Raw genomic sequence first — 21,479 nt, forward strand, 5'->3', positions numbered from 1 at the left:
AAGAAGACCCAGCGCCGGTACTGCAGCATCTTTGACGGGAACATTCCTGCTCGACCCGCAGCCCCCATGCTTTAGGCCTCTTTTTGTTATAATAAACACTGAAATCACTTTAACACCGTGTCACAGTTTCGGAGACAGACCAGTGACAAGACACACGGAGTCCACACAGCAGCAGCAGTTCACTTCATTCAGATCTCGCTCCCTTCTATACCTTGGGAGCCCACGAGGTCAATCCTCATTGGCTGAGCCTGTTACTTCCTGCTCAGCCAGCCAATAGAAACTTGAGTGCCCCTACTGGTTGAATTATAAAAGTAAGGTAATTATATAACTGATCACATGTTTCCGTTATAATTTTATAATTATTTATACTTTGAGACCTACAGGCCAGCTGTAGGCCACCACAGTTCCCCCTTTTTGTTTTTAAATACAAAAGCAGCGTCTGTCATCCTCTGCAGGGCCCTTGCAGACAAGGTGAGAGACACGGCTTTGTGCAAAATGCTCGATCTAGGCCTTGAATGAGGTCTTCACCTCAATTTAACAGGCTCAGGCTTCTTTTTAGTTGGTGGTGTATCCTATATATTCCAGAATTTGCAACATTCACTCTAGGGAGCTGTCAGGCGGGACCACTAGCAATACAAGTTATCAATATGGCATGCTGCAGGCTTGTAGCTCAACAGTTACAAACTTACAACTTAACTCTAAAATAAGAAACAGCTTAATCTAAAACCAGGAAACATTTAAATCCTCAGAACTGTGGGAAAAACAAGAAGAAAAAAAATATTAGCTCAGGCCTGTTATCTATAGTCTTAGATAAATAAAATGCTTAGTCTTCATTTCTTTAAATATAAAAAATCCTCTTAACAGTGCCTCCAGTTTTAGGGTATAAACAGCACTAGGCGTACTGGAAGTGTGGTCCCATTCAGAATGTCCCAAATGACTCAAGGCCACACCTCAAGTGCTGGGTCCAGCTGTGGGTCCCTCACTTCAGGAAAGACATTGAGGTACTGAGGCATGTCCAGGAGAGAGCAGAGGAGCTGCTGAACAGTCTGGGGATTAAGTCATATGAGGAGCAGCAGAGAAAGCTGGGGCTGTTTAGCCTGCAGAAAAATAAGGGTCAGGGGAGACCTCATCGCTCCCTGCTGGTAGGAGGCTGAAGCCAGGGGAGGGCTGTGCTCTTCTCCTGGGCAACCAGCAACAGGGACAAGAGGAACTGGCCTCAAGATACACATGGGGAGGTTCAGACTGGACATCATGAAGAATTTCTTCATGGAAGGGCTTAAACATTGGCACGGACTGCCCGGGGAGGTATGGAGTTGCTGTCCCTGGAGGCGCTCAAGAAATGCCTGATATGGCACCTAGTGCCATGGTCTAGCTGACAAGGTGGTGTTTGGTCACAGGTCGGACTCAGTGATCTTGGAGGTCTTTTCCAGCCTAAAAGGTTCTGTGATTCAGTGTGACCCATTGTCCACAGAAAAAGAAGTAAAAATAGACACGAAAATGGAGACGAAAGGGCACACCCCTGAGGTCATAATTGTTCTGGGGAGACAGAAGGAAAATACACACATCTACAGCTATGATGAGGGAAACCTGTGGTTTGAACCCATGGACAGGCTGGAGGAAGGATGGAGAAAGGAGAGCAGGAAAACCAAGAACAGTGTGTGCAGTGACCTCCATTTACAGAAACACTAATGTCCCTCAGCATGGACCAGGCCTTCTGCAGGTACCAGTACTTAAAAAAACCACACGCACACACACAAACCCCCCAAACGAACCGCAACACAAACCTTCTATCTATTAACTGCGGAGCTCCAATATCTACCCAGTGCTTGCAAAATGCTATTTTTCGATTACACTGTAATGAAAAACACCTTCCAAATCTAAAACGCCTCTTATTTAATACGTTTTGTTCCTAAGAAATTCACCAACAGATAAACGTCAAGAGCTGTTGGAAAGGTAGGCAGCGTTAGCACAGGGAGATAAGAAGCGATTGCAGAGGGCTCGGTATCCTAGCAACATCCCTTGCAGTTGCCTAATGGTATTTTGGAAGAGCAGCGGCTCCAGACCGGCTGAAGTGAGGGGAATGAGGGGCTGGAGCGCGGCGGAGCTCCGCAGCCCGGCCTGAGCGCCCGGCCCTGCCGCTTCCAGGCGGGCGAGAGCGAGGTAACGCCAACAAGGGCGGGCGGACAGCGCTGCCCGGGCGTTCTGCCGCTGCCCGTGCCCGCGGAGGCACCGCCGGAGCGCCGCGCCGCTCACCCACTGCCGGGAGCTCCGGGGAGCTGCCGCTCCGCGCTCCTCAGTCCCTCCCGGGCCCTCCCCTTCCCCCCGGGACATTTTTCCCGGCACCCCTCGAAGTCCGGGCCGGGCCGTCGCGCGCGGCGGGCATGCCGGCCGCCCGGGGCGCCCGCCCTGGCCCACCGCCGCACGCCGGGAGGCGCGGGCGCCGCTCGCGGCCTGGGCGGCGACGTGGCCGGGCTGGCGGCGGACGGGAAAGGAGGAAGGGAGGGGCGGGCTCCCTGGCCGCGCAGGGCCCGGGGCGGGCGGGGGCGCGCTGCCACGCGGCGGAGCGGCCGCGGCGGCGGGAGCGGGGTTAAAGCCGCGCGTGCCGGCAGAGCCCCGCCCCGCGCCGCTCGCCGGCCAATGAGCGGGCGGCGGGGCGGCGCCACTCCCGCTCCCGCGCCCGCCCCGGGGCGGCGCGCGGCGCGGCGCGGGGCGGCCGCGCGATGGGGCCGGCGGCGGCGCGGGGCGGCGGGGCCCGCGCGGGCCGGGGCCTGCCCTGCGCGCGGCCAGCGGGGGCCCGCGCGCCGTCGCGCGGCTGAGCGCGCTCCGGGGCCCCGCCGGCCCGAGAGGTGAGGGGGAACCGGGCCGGGCCGAGCCGAGCCGGGGGCGGCGGTGGGGTCGGGCCTCGGGGGGCAGCGTCCCGCCCGCGGTGGGGGGGACGCGGAAGAAGGCGGCGAGGGTGGCTCCTCTCGGCGGGGACGGGGCGGAGGAGGCGGCCGCGGCGCTGCGCGTCACCTGCGGCTGCAGGGACAGCAGGTGCCCGGCTGCACGCCCGGGAAGGAGAGGCGGCGGAGCAGGGGCATCCTCGGAGCCCAGCGGAGGGAGAGGGCGGCCGGGAGCCGGGAGCGCTGCTCCCGCCCCCGCAGCGGGCACTTCCTGGGCGGGCGTCCGCTGCCAGAGCTTTGGGAAGCCGTGCTTCGGCCGCGGGCACTTGTTGCCGAAGGACGGCGTCAGCTTTTGGAATGAGGAAGGAGGAGCCAAATCTTCCTTCCAGCTCACCGGTGCTGTGGATTGTTACACGTCTCGTTTCAGTGTGGTTGTTGGCCTCCTATGCCGAAGAACCTTACTTTGATGGTTTGTATTTTCTGGTAGAACAAGCAGAAATGAATTTGAAAGAAATGCTTATAGCATTAGATATTTGAAGTGGAAAGATACGATCTGTGCTTAGTGATTAGGAAACTGCAGAGGCTCACAGAAATCCTAGATGCAGACAACATTAGCGAATGCACAACTAGTGCATTTAGCTGCATTTCAGAAGCATATGAATGTACAGAGCAACTAGCAATAAATGTGACTTAAGGAGCAGAAGGTGTGTTTACACAGCTAACTGCGTTTTTTTCCTACTTTTTGGTCGAATTATTCTGATGTGTTGCTTGACTGGTAAGGACGTGGTGGTAGAGATCAATTTCATTACAGATTATGCAGCTCTCAAAGGATATTTATATTGTTTCATCATGGGGCCTCAGAGCTTCCCCCTTGATTCCTAAGTAAGGGATACAAGAAGGAATTAGCCCTGCATGTGCGATTAACTTAATCGAATCTTAAAGTGATTATGGAATGATAGTGGGATAAACATGTTTAAAATTAGAGTTCCGTTCTGCATTCTGTAAATTTCAAAATCCCAGATATGGTGGTTGTGGAGTTTTTTTGGGGTTTTTTCATTGTTATCTTGTTTTGGTGTTGGGGTATTTCAGATTGTTTGTTTGGTATTTTGTTTAACGTGTTTGGTTTAACGTGTTTGGTTTAACGTGTTTGGTTTAACGTGTTTGGTTTAACGTGTTTCTGTACATGGTCCAAGTTTGTCTGAGTTTGTGTAAAAGTATTAATTTTAAAAGTGATTGGGTTGTTTTCTTTTGGTGGTGGGGCCAAGCTCTTGCATCTATTCGTATTGCATGGGTTTCCCTTAAATTTCCATTGGCTTGTGGAAGTGACCTTAAAGCCCTTATTGGAACAGCAGGGTGAGAGCAGTAATCTAGATGAACGTGTTCAAAGGCTCACATCAGAGGAGTCAGCCCTGGCTCTGTCACTGGGGAGCCACCAGCCCATTGCCCAGGTGTGACCTGCAGCTAGAGCAGTCCCCAGGAGGGCTGTCTGGAGCAGCTCACAAGATCCAGGGGTTAGCTGCTTAGAAAATATGGGTCATATGGGATGCAGGAGAAAGCATCTTGTGACTGCACAAAATTATGGGGTGCTCCTGGGAGGGACTAAAGGAAGATGGTTTGAGGAGGAACGAGTATGGGAAAATAAAAGGGCCTGGTCAGTCTGAGTGTGTCCTGGCCAGATTGCCACAGTCTGTCCTCTTTTCTCATTAAGGTGCCTTTCTGGCTGTTTTGCTGGGTGAGAGGACTCTGTGCCTTATTCTCATGTGCATACTGAGCTCTAAGTGCCAGCAGCTGGGGGTGCACAGTCAGTTGTAGGGATCTCTGTGTCTGCTGTGCCAGCAGCTGGAGGGACTGGGGTGAGTGAGGCCCTAAATGCCCAGCAGCTGGAGCAGGGACTGTGAGCCACAGAGGCGTGTGTGTCTGCAGAGCCCGTGACTGGGAGGGTGGAGTGCGTGGGTACAGCCTTGGCAAGGATGCCAGCGTGTGGCTGCTCGTGAGTATCACACAGGGAGTAGGATTAAGAGGCTTGGGAGCCAGGCTTTGAGGCGGCTGTAAGTGTAAGGACTGTAAGTGTAAGGACAGATACTGGTGAGATCAGAGGGCCATCAGTTTGACAAGGAGCAGGGCTCTGAGGATTCAGGCTTGGTGGCTGAATAGGTTGAGGGTCTGGGACCACTTACAGAGGGATGATCCAAGTTGTGTGTGTGTATATATTCCCCAGTAGCAGGCCTTTCTCCTGGGCAGCTGTGGGGAGGAGCAGCATAAGGCCAGACCGTGTTTGTGTCTGCATGAACACTCGTTTTTATCTGTGCTGATCTCTGTGGTCAGCCATGTGTGTATGCATCTTTGCCTGCACAGCAATGGGAATACATCCTCAGCCCGGCTGGATCTGGGCACAGGGAGTTGCAGCAGCCTTGTCAATGGGCTGTGGGCTGCCAGGTTCAGCAGCCCCTAACACAGGAAAAAATAGATTTTCTGTAAGCTTGAAGATGTAGAAATTGTTGACTCATGAAACTTAAATTTAGAACCAAATCTTCAATGACTGTTACATTGTGATAGAATTTGAAAATCTTTGTTGTTTTGATGGATGTTACTAGTACTACCTGCATGAACATCTAAATATCTGTGCTTATTTAATCTTCCATGATAGAGCAGTGGAGCATAAATTAAATTCAAACCTAGCCTTTTATTGTAGCTGGTTTTTTTAACATAGTGTGTTTTTTAACTCAATAAGTAAAAATAGACATTTCCTTCTCTAAATGTCATAGACTCATAACATCACAAAATGGTTTGAGTTGGAAGGAAGAAGGGACCTTTAAAAATCATCCAAGCCCTTTTAAAGCGAACCCCCTGCCATGAGCAGGGACACCTCTCGTTAGATCAGGTGGCTCAAAGCCTCATCCAGCATGGCCTTAATTGTTTTGTGGGTCTTCCCCCTGAATAAATCCGTGTGTGGAAGAGAATATCAGCAAGGAATGAGGATGTTTATCATCTGACAACTGACCTTCCTTTTAGGCATTTTCTAGTTCTTCTCGTGTAATGCTGTAGTGTTCAGTAATTTTTGCTGTCAAGTTAAGAGACTCAATTTATGTGAAATATCAAGATATCATGAAAAATGAATATTTCTGTCCTGTTTACTGTTGGAGTTTATAAACATGTGGATATATACCCACACATGTTTATAGTGATCCATTCTGTTGGTATAAAACTGATAGAATGATAAGCAGATTATTTAGATTGAAAACTGTAACTAGAGGTATTTTGTATCAAATATGAAGTACAGCTACCACCTGCCCTGAGAAATCCTCTTTGTGTGTGAAGTACTGCCAAATCATCTTCTGATTTCCAATGTGATGGGTGCACTTTTTAAATTTTTCAGCATTTCCAGCACATCAAATTTTTTCTACAGAATTCAGTTGTACATAATTTCATACTTAAATGAACAGCAATTATTTTCAAGTTATTTTCTCTTTTTTTTCTCTCCTAGCAAGAGTAATTTGAACAGCTGTTGGAGCAGATAACTGAAATAGTATGGCAGAGAGACACCCAATAGTGGAAAGTAGAATAGTGAAAACCTTTTCTAGAAAGTGGTGTAGGTACCCTGTGGCCATGCATGGGTTTGTATATTTCCCCACTTTGAATATACTAAAAGAGGGCATTGTTTTATTTTGGCCATCTCCCTGTATGTATTGCAAATTTTGAGGGGACTTTGTGGTGATAGATGGGGAGAGCAAAAACAAAAATATAATCTTAGTACAGCAGATCCTTTGCATTGTCTTAGGCTGCTTGTATGCATGGGGTTTTTTGGGGTTTTTTTGTGGGTTTTTTTTTGTTTGTTTTGGTTTTTGGGGGGACCTGATCAAAATACTCATGTTTTCTTCTCAATTCAGTGGTGTAAAAGACAATAGAAATAAAGCTGAGAACCAAGTAATTTTTTTTAAGGCCTGAGTCACAAATTATTATACAGTAAGTTTTTTACTTTGTGATGTGATGTCTAAAGGCAGTCACTTGTCTCCACAAAGATGTAGTACTGAATTTAGGGAAGACAATGTGCAATTAAAATATTGTATAATGTGCTTGTTCATATTAAAGAATTACAGCTCCTTACCAACCCAGTTATAATAATTTATATATATATATATACATATACATGCCCTGTACATTTCTTGATTTTTATTTTGTGCTTTGAGTTGTGTTTTCAATTTTACTTCCTTTTTCTAGCAGTGTAGAAAGAAAAGCATTACCACGTGTGAGAGCTGCTTCACTCTCAAATGTTCTTGATCTGCATGTGTTCAGTAAATCTGATGGATTTCTGAAAGTGCCAACCTAACAACACACGTGAGGTTGCATGTGTTCCATCTTTGCTCTCTCTTCAGGAGAGCAGACAGAAAGCTGGAATGTGGAGTGTGTGCTGCAGAGTGATTCGTGCAGCTTGCTTGGGGACAGACTGTTTCCAATGCACTGCCCAGGCAGTGAGAGGAGGGGGTGCAGGCTAAATGAGTTGTTTTGGTGGCTGCAGCTCTTCTCTGATCGATGGTTTTCATCGATGCTCTGTGCAGTCCATAATTTTCTTTTTTGGGCTCCCTCATGAACTAAATTGGGTTCTGCTCACTGTCATTAATAATGATCCTAATGGAGGGAACATCATTGACTTGTTTGTAAGGCTCTGGCGTGAATTCAGTGTGTATTTAATAGTCAATGTTTTTGTAGTTTAGTCATGAGTTATTAGAAAATAGCTCAACTATTTCCAAAGATGAAAAACCCTCAACAACCTGAAATTGGTTTTTAAGTGTTTAATATATTAAAATTCACACTTGTTTTTGATGCATAGAACTCCCTTTATGCAGGCATAGCTGCTGATTTGGTTTACTAAAAATGGTCAGCAAAGTCCTGTAGTTTTGGGGAGCAAGGGTGTGGCTATATGAAGGGGTGTTTTTATTACTGGAATACAAAGTTTTTTGAAGTGTAGAAGAGGCTTCAAGGCTGATGTACTTGCTTCTTCTCTTCCTTTGAAAGATTAGTGTTTCTATATGAAAACTCAAATGTTGCCTTACTCTTTTTTTCTGAAAGTCAATCCTCAGTAATTCTTAAAAGTGTAAGGACAACTGCCCTACTTTGGGAGCAGAGTTGCTTTTACAGCTCTTCAAAATTTGCTTGTGATGGACATATGTTAAGAATTCCTGTAATATACATTTGGCTGGAGTTTTAAGAATGGTTTGTGACCATTTTGTATCTTGACCTGTAGATTGCCATTGATCATCATCTCGTAGCTTCGTAAAAGACTCGGGTATTACATTTTAAAGTGCAGTTTTGTAGGCTGAAGAGTATAAAAAAGTGTATGTATATTACAGTTTTATAAAGCTACTGCAATTCAGTGGATACATTTTTGTTTAAATGTTGTATAAATATAATTAATAGGTTCTTTTATGTACAGCCACTATCAATGAATGTGCAATTTTATATTGATATTTGCATTGCTCTTGTACTTAAATTTCTGTGCAAGCCCAAGGGAGCTGAAACTGAGCTAGAACTGAGTTCTCTGCTTTCAGAGATTTAGTCCTTGATTTCTTCCTATAGTTTTAGATTTGATTTCTATGTTAAGGCTAATGTATTTTTCATTTGGTTTTGACAGTGTCTCACCTTCAGGAGATGGCCTCTTCCAAGTCTTTGATGAACCTTCTAACCTTCACTTTTGGCTCAGCAATAGGATTTTTTGTCTGCTATCTTCTGTTTAGCATTATACTAGAAGAACAGGTTAAGATCCAGCCTCACGTTCTTCACAATGATCCACATGGTCAACACTCAGCAGATACTGACAACAATCAGCTGCAAGGACAAATGAATTTCAATGCAGATGCTGGACAGCATAAAGGTATTTCATTACACCTGGCTGGTTAGCAAATGTCCTCCCTTTTCATGCATTGCAAAACATTGCTTCTTCACTGCCAAGAATTTATATGAATCATTTGAATTCAGTTTCCTCATGTTCAGGTTACATCTAAATAACTTTTCTCCTGAGGTCTACTAAATGGTAGTTTTCTTTGTTTACATTTTTATTACAGTAGTAATTTTTATTTTCCTTTTAGTCCAACTGTTTGTCCAACTTCTGTATCCAGACTTGTGGAGCAGTAACTTCTCAAATGAATTATTGATACCAAATGGCAGTTTTGCTAAGCAGATGTCTTTACTAGCATTGTAGATGTGGCTGGATTGCCTTTTAGCCTTAAGAAGCTAATTTTGGACAACTTCTAAATTTTGATCTAGCCTCTAAGATAAAGCTAAAATATATTTTTTTTACAATCACTTTTTGGTATGATTAGTAAAACACAGAATTGGAGCAGGGGGGCAAAGGGAGTCACCGTGGTTTGCCAAGCTGATTACACAGCAGTCCAGGCAGAGATTGCTGTTTGCAGTCAAAGACAGAGAAATTCTCTTGCACTCTGGCTATTTTTATTTTTCCAGGGAAGGTAGACCCTTCCAATACTTCAGGAATACTTTTACCCTTTATATATTTCATTAAATGAGTTCATTCTAAATCCCAAATTCAGAGAGTGTTTGAGTAGGGACAGCTTGGATGAGAAAAATTGCACTGCAATACATTTGCTGAAGATGTTAGTAAGTAACTTGTTATTTAGACATATTTAAACTCCAAACGTTGTAAGATGAGTGTTTCACATGTAATTGTAGAACATTGTTACAGAGAAATCTGATCTATAATTGCATAAAGTGTAAGCAGGAATATTTTAGTACCAGTTATGCAGATTTCACTGTCCATTAAATATTCTTTTATGTGAGCTAAAATCTTTTTGTATGTATCAGGTGAAAATGTTTCTTTAAGAGCAATGACTACTTTGAAAAACATTGTTTCACACTACTGATAACTGTCTTTATTCTGCCGGATTGGTGCAAATAAAAACATGTTATCAACAATGACAATAGTTTCATAGTATCCTATATTACTTAATCTCATAAGTTATTTCTGGTTTACCATTTGCTTTATTCTTAAAACATATTTTGCTGGTTTAGAAATATTCATTAGGTTTTGTTAGTTAACATGAATATATATATAAAAGATCTTATTAGCTTTTTGACCTTTCTGTGTTGTAATAATTAAGTTGTATTCATTGTGAATGGCAAAATTATTCTGTTTTAAAATTTTCATTAGTTTCCCAAGACCATAAAATATTGGAATGTACCAATTTACCCCAGAAAAACCCGGGGTAACTGAGGCAAACCATGACATCACACCGCAGCAATAAAGAGGTTGCCTCTGAGCAGTTTTTATGTAGAAATCAAGGTTTGTTAAAGCCACACTTCCTTGAACAGACACCCATTTTAATATGACTCTTACACTCTCTTTTATCTTGTGAAATTAAAATAGCTTTAAGAATTTTTGTTAGTTTGTTTGGCAATCACATCTAATATGGTTTTACAACTTTCCTCTTTTTTTAGATGAGGATAAAAATATTGCAGAAGGACTGTATCACAAGGTGAAAATACTGTGTTGGGTCATGACTGGACCTCAAAATCTAGAAAAGAAAGCCAAGCATGTTAAGGCCACTTGGGCCCAACGCTGTAATAAAGTACTTTTTATGAGCTCTGAGGAAAATAAAGACTTCCCAGCTGTGGGCCTAGAAACCAAAGAAGGCAGGGACCAACTTTACTGGAAGACTATTAAAGCTTTTCAATATGTATATGACCATTATTTTGATGATGCTGATTGGTTTATGAAAGCAGATGATGATACATATGTTATATTGGACAATTTGAGATGGCTTCTCTCAAAATACAGTCCTGAACAACCAATATACTTTGGAAGAAGGTTTAAGCCGTATGTGAAACAGGGCTACATGAGTGGAGGAGCAGGATATGTTCTGAGCAAAGAAGCTCTGAAGAGATTTGTTGCTGCATTTAAAACGAACAAATGCACTCACAGTTCCTCTATTGAAGATCTGGCACTAGGAAAATGCATGGAGATCATCAATGTGGAAGCAGGAGATTCTAGGGATACAAGGGGTAGAGAAACCTTTCATCCATTCGTTCCAGAGCATCACTTAATCAGAGGATACCTACCAAAAACCTTCTGGTACTGGAATTACAATTACTATCCTGCTGTAGAGGTAAGTCCTGAGGAACCTGGTATCCATTTTGCCAAGTGCATCTTTTGATATGTGTGAGCTTGTGATGTGTGAATTAGAATTAGGTGAAAGAATTCAAAAACAGAACTTGGAATTTTTTACATATTAAAGCTGAAAAAGAGTCTGGTTCTTAAGTAGATTTTTTTCAATGTAAACCAGCAATCTATTTTTATACTTGTAGTCAGCAGCTAAAGCATTTCTGTGGCTTAAACCAGCTGTATTTAGTGTGTCAGGAGGCAGCAGCTTTAGCTAAGGCTGCAGTGCATGGGTGGCTGAGCTGTGGACAGTTCCATCTGTAACTGATTCAGAATGGAAATTGCCTGTGTGGTTCTGTCCTGTCATACCTGTGCTTGGATAGAGACTACTTCGTCTGGTGAAAAAGTCAAGCTATATTGATCAAACTTCATAAGTATTGAAAGAATGACAGTTACATAGCAATTGTTCTCATTGGTGTCTTTGAATATTTAATCCTAGTTTCAGTTGGATTTGAAATATTAGCAACTCTGCAACCAAAGCTGCTGAAAAAAGAAACCCCAAAACTATGCTACAGGAAAGCATTCTCAAACTCGAGCTATAAAATATAAGTTCTGACAAGTGTGTTAACAATGATCCTATAGCTCTTAATAATGTCAATGAAATAAAGACATTTAAAACAAAATTCTGCAATTACTTGTTACAAGTTTTTATCAGTAGGAAGTTAGATACTGATAATACTGCCAAACTCTATAATACGTCAACACAAACTGGTGCAGGTACACACACGTTTTGCTTATACATTCTGTCTGGATGCTGACACAAGTAACAGGCATTTATTGTTTCATATATAAATATTACTCATTTAGGCCTGCTTGTTGCTTCTTGGTGCTGTTTAAACATCAGCATCAAAAATCAAGTATGGAAAAGCAGAAACCTCTGACGTTAATGAGGGCAGCTAGTTTTTTCACTGGCTTGATCACAGAAGCAGGAGACTTTGTCAGCTTCATTTTGGAAAGATGCCTTGGCAGATATGTCTGGTACATTTTGCTTGCCTAACAATAACTTTTGAAGTATACTTATGACTGATAGTAGTGAATTTCTTACCATTAAATCAAGTATTTCTTTGAATTCTCCCCGGATCTTTAATCCAGGGCATGCTTTGCAATTCTTGCTGATTATTTGTCTTTGTTTTGTGTTTCAGGGTCCTGGATGCTGCTCTGATCTAGCAGTTTCATTCCACTATGTTGACTCTGTGACTATGTATCATTTGGAATATTTGATTTATCATCTTCGTCCGTATGGGTATTTGTATAGGTACAATCCTGATTCATCAAAGAATCCAGAAGAGCAGAGCAAAAATGAAGCACTGGAGAATAATCAAAAACTAAAGCAAAAAACTTCTGACAGCTAAATGGACTTGCAAAAAACCAAAAAGAAGCCAGTACAATGAGTAAGAGTCTCCTCAAACTTGTGCATGAAGCTTGTGGACTGAAATTACTCCTGGCGATTCTTTATTGCAAAAATCAAGTTGGCAGCACTTCTTGTCACCGTGTGTACAATAGAGTCTGGTGCTGGCTCTGACTACTTGGGATAGTGTGACCTTGCAGCCCTGCCCACAAAGATTTGGGGCCCTAAAGCTGTGAAACTGGAGGTTGCTCTGGTACAATAATATTTGGGAGAATTTGTATGAAAACCATTGTGGACAGGTTCACAGATGATTGTACCCTCTTTCTGTTCCTTTTTTTGTTCTCCTTGATTTCCTTTCCATTAAGTCAGTTCTAATATTAGAAATTGGATGCTGCCCAGTCAAGCACATCACAACGGCTTTCTGAATTATTGTCAACATCTTGAAGTTACTTTGTGTACCTTGCCCTAAAAGTAAGGCAGAGAGGCAAAATTAGATTCTCCAATCTGCTTTGCCTTAACAACAGAGTGGCAGAATTTCACCCACAAGATTAATATGAATTGTTTGAGAAACAGAATTCACTGCTATGAATTACTTATAATGTTTTAAATTCTGTTGTGCAAAACAATATGAAGTTTTTGGGGAGGAATACTCTTCTGGAGAGAAACCAGACACAGCTACTGTTGTTTAAATTGCTGAGGTGATGCAAGCTGCTTACATATTTGCCTGTGGCTTTTTTTTTTTTCAGTTTTATTAACTTATCCTTTTGGTTGAATGGATATAAAAATCCCTCGTAGCATTTCTCAGCCTAAGGTAGATGCTTTTGAAAATAGATGTCTGTCTTCTATTCTTTCATCCCACCTGCCACATAAACCAGGAAGAATAGTATCTTAGTGAAGTTGCATTGTAACAACTTGGTTTCAGCCACTATTATAATTACTTTGTTTCCATTTTAATTTTCACTAGAGGTTAAAATTCTCAGATACAGAAATGTCCTATTTTAAAACTACACCAAAGCCAGTTTTTTTGGTTGAAGTATTTAATTTCATTTTTCTGAACATTTTTTCTTCCACTTAAAAAGATGTTTTCTGTATCTGCTTCTTGTTACCTTTTTCAGCACAAAGTGTTAAATGATCCTTTTTTCACTGTTTTTGAAGCTGAAGGGTGTAGTTATTCAGGTAAGCAAGCTGGAATGCAGGAATCTTTAAAAGTGCATTAATTTCCTCCACCACTTCATAAGTATCTCTGCCTTTTAACTGGAAACACTTTCTTGGTGTGGGACAAAATAGGTGTTTTAATTACTGATGTTTTTGCAGAGGTCAAATGTATGTTTTATAGAGTTAATATAAAACTTTCTGGTTTTCTCCTTTTCAAACTGAGCGAATAGCAGTATGAGGAATGGGATTAAGTGTGACATGTAGTGTTTTATTCCACACGTGAACAGAAGTTTCTTCATCTTTTTGTTGTTTTTCACTTTCATCATATTGATGAATTTGGACATAACATAATTACCTCCAGTATTTGTTTTGAAAAGGGCACATAGTGGTAGCAGACAGCCTTATTTACTACTGCTGGTCCTTCAGGATGTTCCTGGAAGATGATGTTACCATAAAGTACTGGAATTTTTTCTTTTCCCAAAGGTAGTTCTAGTACGGATTGGAGTTCTTTCTGTTGTCCAAAAGTAAAGTCATTACTTTCTTTCTGACCATTGCTCTGCAGCATGATGGTAATTACTGAAACAGCTCATGGTGTTGAAATGCTGCATTCATCTTCTCTGCCTGAATGTAGGCCAAGTTCATCTATCAAGTATTGCTTAAGTAGTTCCTGAAGGGTTAAATCTCTTGGTCTTTTATGAGCAGCACTGCTTCTGAAGTACTGATAGGACATGAGCTTTATTTTATGTCAATTGACTTAAGTAGAACATTATAACTACATTGGTTTAAGAAAGGAAAAAGTCTCCAGTTTGCTGTACTCAGAGGGATGCTTGTCCAGAGGACAGTGGATGTTAACATGCTGAAAAGTGCTTCCTTCTGTGAGCTAAATGTTTATCCCACATGCAGCACAAACCAATCTCATTGTGAAATCCATATGGAATTGATAACTCCAATGACATTGTTCAAACAAGCAGTTAAAATATTCAGGAATACTTAAAGAAGTTACAAAAGGAAATTGAGATCCCAACCTAATCTCTTTGTAAATTCAGCCCATGTAAAAGATCTGTTGAGCTACTGTACAGTTCCTTTATTTCTGCTTTCTTCTTCAGTTCACCCATGGGGATTTGAAGATTTTCTACCGTAACAGGCAGAACTAATCCTGCATATTTTCTGCAGATTTGTGTCATATGTTTGCCCTGTGCTGTCCTGTGAAGCATTTCCACTTCATGTTACTTACTGTCCTGACTATCCTGTCTCTGGCTTTCCAGTTTCATCCAGCATAGTCTCAGGTGGACAGGAGGAAGCAGGATATTTGAGCTCCACACAGGTTTTTTGCTGGGATAACCAGGTAAACCAGCCACTGCTGAGCTCAGGGTGAAGCCTTTTCTCAGCAGCAGTTCTAGTTCTTATCTGCTGCCCAGCTGAGGCTTGTGGGTTTAGCAGAGCAGGGTGGGAATATCCCCTTCCACAAAGAGTGCAGGACTGCAGAGAGACTGGAAAAGTAAAGGAGCAAGTTCCCTTTCTGAAGGGAATAAGGCTAAGGACATAGTACCTTGTCACTGTAGGACATGAAAAAACGCTACGCAAACACGCTGCTGTTCTCAAGGTAAAAAGGGGAAGTTTATTTTCTGACTCCAACATTTATAGATTTCCAAAGGTGATAGTGGCTTGGTGGGTGAAAGTGCCACCTCTCCAATGACACTGGACAAACTAACAGTCCATCAAATTTCTCCTCCTCCATAAAAGAATGCAAAACAGTAAGTTATTTGCAGAAAGTATGTGACAAAGTTTGCTATAAGAATTTAAACATCAGAAGGCTTAGAAAATCTTAAAAAAACCAAGACAACACTACCTTGTGATAAATGGGTGGCCTGTCTGGAGAAATAAGTAGCCTTTTCTTCAAACGTCAGTTTTTGTTTTAAAGTGTCCTTGTTGCATAGGCCTCTGAATCTCTTTCTTTTGCCTTTATAACAGCACTACGAAGAATTATCCTTCTTTCCAGACAAGCTAGAAAAGTATCAAGTTTTACATTCTGTGATTATAACAGAGACCTGTTGTTCTCTGTTGAATTGTATTGCCATAACCATGAGCTGATACCTCTGAAATAATTGGTTTCTATCTCACTGCCTTCAGAAGCCTCAGTGGACAAGGTTGGAATGTGAACAGTATAATTTTCACATACAATATTACACTAATAATAGTAGTCTGCTGTTTCACTCTCAGGTCTTTGTGCTTTGAGAAAGCATTTATTGAGTTTGAGAATTTTTGCAGCCCAAGGAGACTGTATTTCAGATGGAAAGACTTCCTGAGGCACAGCAACATGGGCTTACTTAGCCATGCAGATTATTTCTCTGTGGTTTGGTTTCTAAAAGAGGTTTCTTAATTTTATAAAACCTAAAAGCTTTCATTGGCACCATAGTGATTTAAATTACCCATCTAAAAATTTTGAACTATTTTCTTGAAATTACTAGGCAGTGGATGTGGAAGTGTCCCCATGCGTGACAGAGTAACATTTTAACCTTGTGGTTAAATGTGGTTTCACTTCAGAAAGATTGACAATGGCAAGAAGTTATTTTTTGATCACTGGTCTTAATCAGAGGAGAGTATTAGTGTTTGTTTACAGAGGAGAGTATTAATCTTTGTTTGCAGAAAAAGACCAATTTCTTCTTTCACTCCCAATTAATTTTTGCAGTCTGTGTTATTTAAGAGGTTACATGCTGGTGATGTTTATACCATCGCATTTTGTGGAAGTTCTTTTCACAGTACTTTTGCCTTTAAGGACACTTTCTTTGCTTTGCTTTTGTGGGGTGTATATTAAAAATCGCTTTTTCTTCAGCTGTTACCATTTGATCTGTCACACTTGCAGAAGTATAAATGTCAGTATTTGAGTAGCTGATAGACCTCTTATAAATGCTTTGTTATCTGAGCAGGGTGTTTTGTCTTTGTATGACAGAAAAGTGTGGGTTATTTCTCTGCTGTACCTGTTACTGATGCTGATAGTGCACGCACAGATAAAAATAGACCCCTCAATAAGAACCACTGGGAAAGGAAGTTTTTGTTCTTTTTCTGTCAAGAAATCGTCTGTGGAACTCCAAAAAGTGTAATTTGCTTTGTTTTACCATATTGTATTTAAAATACTCCACAAATGTTATTAATAGTCTAAAAGAATTAAATATTGCTGCTGGACAGTATGCTCCACTCAAAACCTGTGAATGTTTCACTTTGCAATTATAGGTAGTTGTGTTCCTAATGGCAGATAAAAGTTGGTGATTTGTCTGGAATGGTCACTGTAAGGATTTGTTTCTTAAATACCTTCTTTGAAGTGCCTTTGACCAATTTTTAGCATCAAAATTAAGTTGAGAATTGAATAAATAAAATAAGTTATCTCATGCAGTTCATGTCTGTCTTCATTTACACCTTCTGCATGCTAGTGGTGTTGCATAGCAGCACAGTTTAGTCTAATAAAAATGTTCTTTTTCTCTAGGGTGGGTACAGGAAATTAAAAAAGCTTTTCTCACTTGTTATGATTCTATGATTCTATATTTATGCTCTCAACAAAATAGCAAGCTACCCAGAAAACAAAGATAAAATGATTAAGTGCTAGTACCAGATTCACATAAGCAGGCAGCTGTTTCTGCATTGTCCGGATTCTTCAGTGTCTCCGTATTCTTACAGATTCCTGAGTGAACTGACTACAACTGATACCTCAGAAATAAAGCAAAACTGTCCAAAATTAACCACCTTGTTTAAAAAAAAAAGGATTTATTCTTTCAGTGAACCTCTTATTTCTGAATAAAAAAGACCTGTTAAAATTTAAAAGTTGTGCTTTCTAACATAAATGTTTGTGCAGAACAGCATTCAGCAGTCGAAGTGCTGGCACTTGGACAGCTGGGAGTTGTCTTTACATCTGGAACTCTGGTTGTTGGATGAGGTGTTGGCAGAAGCACAGTACAGCTGTGTGTCATTACCTTAAGTACTGTAATAGACCCTGCTAATACTATTAACCTGGATTAATTAACTGTTTCATTTCAAAGTGCAGGAAACGGGTGACAGCCAGTTTAACTGAGCTCAAAAGCTGGGATATTTGAGGGAACAAGAGCCAATTGAACAGACCATAAAAGCTGTCAAATTTCAGGCGAAGGTTATGCTTTTATGTGGTGGTGCTGCTGTAACTTACAAATTGTCAGGATCAGACTACATCCAGCACATTGCAGGGCAATGCCAGTGCTGGAGCAAAGCAAAAGCTACAGCTGCTACATTGGAGAAAAACTGTTTCATAAGTGTGGGTTTGCTTTGCTTGCTTTTTGGATTTTTTTTAACATTAATATATAACAGACTCACCCATTTGATTACCAGAAGTTGTAGGCACAGTGAAATGTCCATAAATGACGGTAAGCTCTTGTAGCCAGCTCACAGAAAGCTTCCCTTGCCCAAGGGAATTTTCCTAGAGCTCTTCCCTGTGCACTAGTGCCAACTAAAAAGTAAGTAAACATTTTACACCCAGGAACTGCTAAGTTTATTCTAAGCTGCAGGGAAGATAAGCCTCTGAATCGCTCATTCCAGTGCTTGCTCCTGAATGTTTAGCAGCATTTCTTCCTTTCTGACAATGTTTCACCTTAATGAAGCCCATCCATGGGTTCCTGAAATTTCATGGTGAGGAGCTTTTTCTGACTTACATGAGGAGTAAGTGAGACAATCAGAGCTCTGCAGTGAACATTTTCATTTTTACACAAGTATAGAAATTTAAGACAGACTTGGGAAAACAGATGGATTGTGGGATCTCACTTCTAGGTTAGGGTGATAGTTGGCATTTTTGAAGGGAAAGTTGTTATTTAATTCAGAAATGTAGCCTGAGGTCTTCATTTTTTTCAGCTTTCTAATATATAGTCTTTCAAGACTTCTTAAAATGCCAATAAAAGTAAACTGTAAAGATGTTTTTCTCACTTATTAGGAAAAAGAACGTTGGAGGGAGGCTAATTCTGTGTTTATTTTTGTTTGTTAACACTGGAATTTGGACCCAATGTGGTTTTGAGCTGTGCCCTACACGCTCTCCTTTTAACTCTTATTTTCAGACATTTCCAGCCCCCTGTTCTGTTGTTATAATGTTCCTCCTTTCTTGCGATACTACAGGACTAGTACAGTCCCTTTTTTCCTTCCTCCCCAAAAATGCTCTTCTGTAAGCTTTCTTTTATTTAGGGAGGCTGAAGCCTCAAGTTCTGGAGTCTGCACTGTACTGACCAAAGCATCATCCAGTTCTGTGTTACACACCTGTGGGGATAAGAAAGTGTCAATTCTTTTGCCATAGCTTAGGTGTTCTCTTCTTTGAGGTGTGATTTGTCTTTTAAACATTCCCATCTTTTCTCCTTTTTGGTTTCCTTTTTCTGTCAATGGTTGCACCACCTGATCTGCAAAGTGCTGTTTGAGGAGTACATGGTACCAATGGGAGCTGAAGGCCAGGTATGATCCCACAGACAGACCTGTCTGCAGTAAACTTAGTGACCTACAGCAGGTTTTAAAGTCAGCCTAAAGCAAATCACTTCAAAGCAAGTGTTGGAACCGGGTTTTATCACTTAGTGCTTAAAATATTTCTCAGTTTGCAGGCACATGGGCTGGAGATTCCAGCTAAATCCAGCTAAGATTAGTTGTGCTAAAGAAGCATGAAAAATATTTTCCTTGGGAAGGGGGAATTATTTGTAGCAATGTTGCCTGGAAAGGAACACGAGTTTTCCAACTGTCTTCTGAGCATTGCTGAAGTCACTATCTTATTTTTTCACTTTTACACAGAGGTGAACATTCTTTGAAAGATGAGTACATGGCAAGAGAGTTTAAAATTCATATCTGAATAGAGATGGGAATTTCATGGGAGTGTTTGTTACATCAAAAGTTGATGTAAGCAGCTTATTTATTTCATGTAAACTCTGCTTTATTGAGTAGGTGTGTAAGTTTGCAATACTGTTCTTCAGTTGTACAACACCAACCTGTGATGTCTGTGAACCCACCACTTTGGCATTTTGAAATCAAAAAGGCTGCTTTGCTTCTTTGAATTTCTAACCTGGCTTCCAGCAACTCCTTGGCACCTTCTCATTCCCCTCCTAGGATAAAATTCTAAGTAACTGCAAGGAAAGGAGCTCTGTCAATAGCTTCAGTCACCTAAAGAACCACATCACCTTTTCATGCTGCTGCTTCCCTGTTCCACCCTGTGCTTTCAGTATTTCCCAACAGAGCTGGATCCTGTCTGGTCTCAGGGAGTCAAGGTTTTGACTCTTCCTCCTCTGTCAAAGAACTGATAAAAAAGACTTAGGAATTAATGTGCATTAGTGCAGTGCACCTTTAAAACCTTGGACTATGATTTTTGTTGTATTTTTTTCTTTCACTGTCCCCTTGGGACAATGAAAGAGTTCTTAACTGGGAATCATGCAAATGTTGTGCTATTAAGTGCTGGCTTCCTGCTTCCTGCCCCTGGAGATGGAGAGCATAAGATTTAACATAAATGTTAACTTAGGGCCAAGTGAGTACTTGGCACAAATCAAAACAAATACATATGTCTCTAATTAATTATTTTTAATGCATGTTTTATTCAATCTAGTCACTCTAAATGTGGGAGTACTGTTAAATGTTTGTTCTCTGACTATTTCTCAAGTGGAGGATGTGGCTGTAAAGTGGAGTCTAGATCCTTCCTAGATTTGTAATCCAGATGAGCACTCTGCAGGGATTAATCCTAAATCAAATGAAAATCACACCTGAGGGTCTGAAATTTTCCCGGCACAGGAGAGTGCTTCAGCAGCATTTGACCATTTACCATTGAAAACAGCAGGTTTCACATATTCCACTGTAGGATCTGTTGGAATCATAGCTGGAATATGGTTAATGTTTCAAGGACAGGAAGGGTAATAATGTCTAAACCAAATTTTCAAACATCATTTAGAAAAGCAAACTGCTGTTCAGAAGCTGGCAATACTTCCCTGGGGACAGTGAAGCCTTTGTTCCTATTCCTGCCCAATGTTAGTCAGGGTTTTTTTTTTCAGAGAATAGGCGGTGTCTGTTTACCCAGATTAAAACATCATTTGTCAGTCTAATCAACAGCAACCTGCTTTTAAACTATTTCCCTGTGGGCCAGCTTGGGCTCTATGCACTTCATCTTTGCCAGCTTCCAAAGCTGCATTTCATATATCTTGTTCAGACTCATTCAAGGAAATATTTCCCAAAAGGCACTGGACATGTCTTCTTTTTGGGTAAGCTTCATGATGTCTAAATGCAGAAGTTGTCTTATCAAACACAGAAGTTGTCTTACCAAATGTAGATCTGAATGTGCACAAATTGGTACTGTTCCCAGTGGGAGAAGTCTCATGCATCAGCTCTATCTTCTTGCTTTAAAACTATATAAAAGTAGCATTTGAGTCTCATTAGTAATGGTACAACTACTACTACTTTCTCCAGGAGAATAAGTTAGATTCACAGAGCCTTGATTATTCCATAAAAACCTATTATAATTGCACAAAATTCCCTGTTCTGCCAGTCCATGTGTTGGCCAGCACTTCTCCTTCAAGAAGTGTCAGCAATACCAACTGAGAACCAGAGCCTTACAGATGTGTGGTGGCTCTCTGGTTTGATCTGGTCTTTGCAGCAAACAGGTTCAGTGTTGCTGAATTATTTTTTGTTTGTTTAATTTTGTGAGTCACAGTTGTAGATTTTATGCATATTATAAAAGCAAAAACTTTCTAAAAGATCCACAGGTACTGGTGGTGAGCTGCCGCCCTGAACTCTCAGCCCTTGTGAGCCTCAAAGAACTGGAGGAAGCATGAGTTTCTCCTACATATAGCATCTAAGAATTTTATTCCCCACATCAGGGCAAAATAAGGAAACTCTTACAAATGTTTAACAGTATGAAAAAACCCCATGAAGGAATGGTTGGAAAAATTTGCTGTGT

The 21,479-nt window shown here is 41.4% G+C and overlaps 2 protein-coding genes across 5 annotated transcripts in view; one reads left to right on the forward strand and one right to left on the reverse strand.

Annotated features, from left to right (window-relative positions):
- Positions 1-1,573: 1,573 nt before the first annotated feature.
- Positions 1,574-16,942, forward strand: C1GALT1 (core 1 synthase, glycoprotein-N-acetylgalactosamine 3-beta-galactosyltransferase 1). 4 transcript variants are annotated; one of them, XM_064411041.1, is made up of 4 exons: positions 1,574-1,720; positions 8,512-8,751; positions 10,332-10,999; positions 12,195-16,942. In XM_064411041.1, exons 2-4 carry the CDS (start codon positions 8,529-8,531, stop codon positions 12,402-12,404), a joined length of 1,101 nt encoding a protein of 366 aa, XP_064267111.1. In that variant the 5' UTR covers positions 1,574-1,720; positions 8,512-8,528; the 3' UTR covers positions 12,405-16,942. The 4 variants fall into 4 exon arrangements, with proteins under 4 accessions (XP_064267111.1, XP_064267102.1, XP_064267095.1 ...); XM_064411032.1 differs by lacking the exon at positions 1,574-1,720 and adding an exon at positions 2,028-2,160; XM_064411025.1 differs by lacking the exon at positions 1,574-1,720 and adding an exon at positions 2,748-2,846.
- The window catches only part of COL28A1 (collagen type XXVIII alpha 1 chain), an 82,994-nt gene continuing 77,345 nt past the window's right edge, over positions 15,831-21,479 (reverse strand). Inside the window, exons 36-37 of the transcript XR_010357009.1 lie at positions 20,844-20,928; positions 15,831-19,835 (exon numbers count right to left, since the gene is read on the reverse strand). The gene's annotated coding sequence lies outside the window, so the exon portion shown is untranslated. The remainder of the gene's footprint in view (positions 19,836-20,843; positions 20,929-21,479) is intronic.

This window comes from Passer domesticus, chromosome 1 (assembly GCF_036417665.1).
Source record: "Passer domesticus isolate bPasDom1 chromosome 1, bPasDom1.hap1, whole genome shotgun sequence".
In the NCBI taxonomy this organism is placed as follows: Eukaryota; Metazoa; Chordata; class Aves; order Passeriformes; family Passeridae; genus Passer; species Passer domesticus.

What these genes read in the sequence shown, in the direction of transcription:
- C1GALT1 (XM_064411022.1), top strand. Translation starts at nt 3,240, where the DNA reads ATGAGGAAGGAGGAGCCAAATCTTCCTTCCAGCTCACCGGTGCTGTGG. An exon ending in AGATGCTGGACAGCATAAAG is followed by an intron (nt 8,752 to 10,331) that starts GTATTTCATTAC and finishes CTCTTTTTTTAG; the next exon opens with ATGAGGATAAAAATATTGCA. An exon ending in ATTACTATCCTGCTGTAGAG is followed by an intron (nt 11,000 to 12,194) that starts GTAAGTCCTGAG and finishes TTTGTGTTTCAG; the next exon opens with GGTCCTGGATGCTGCTCTGA.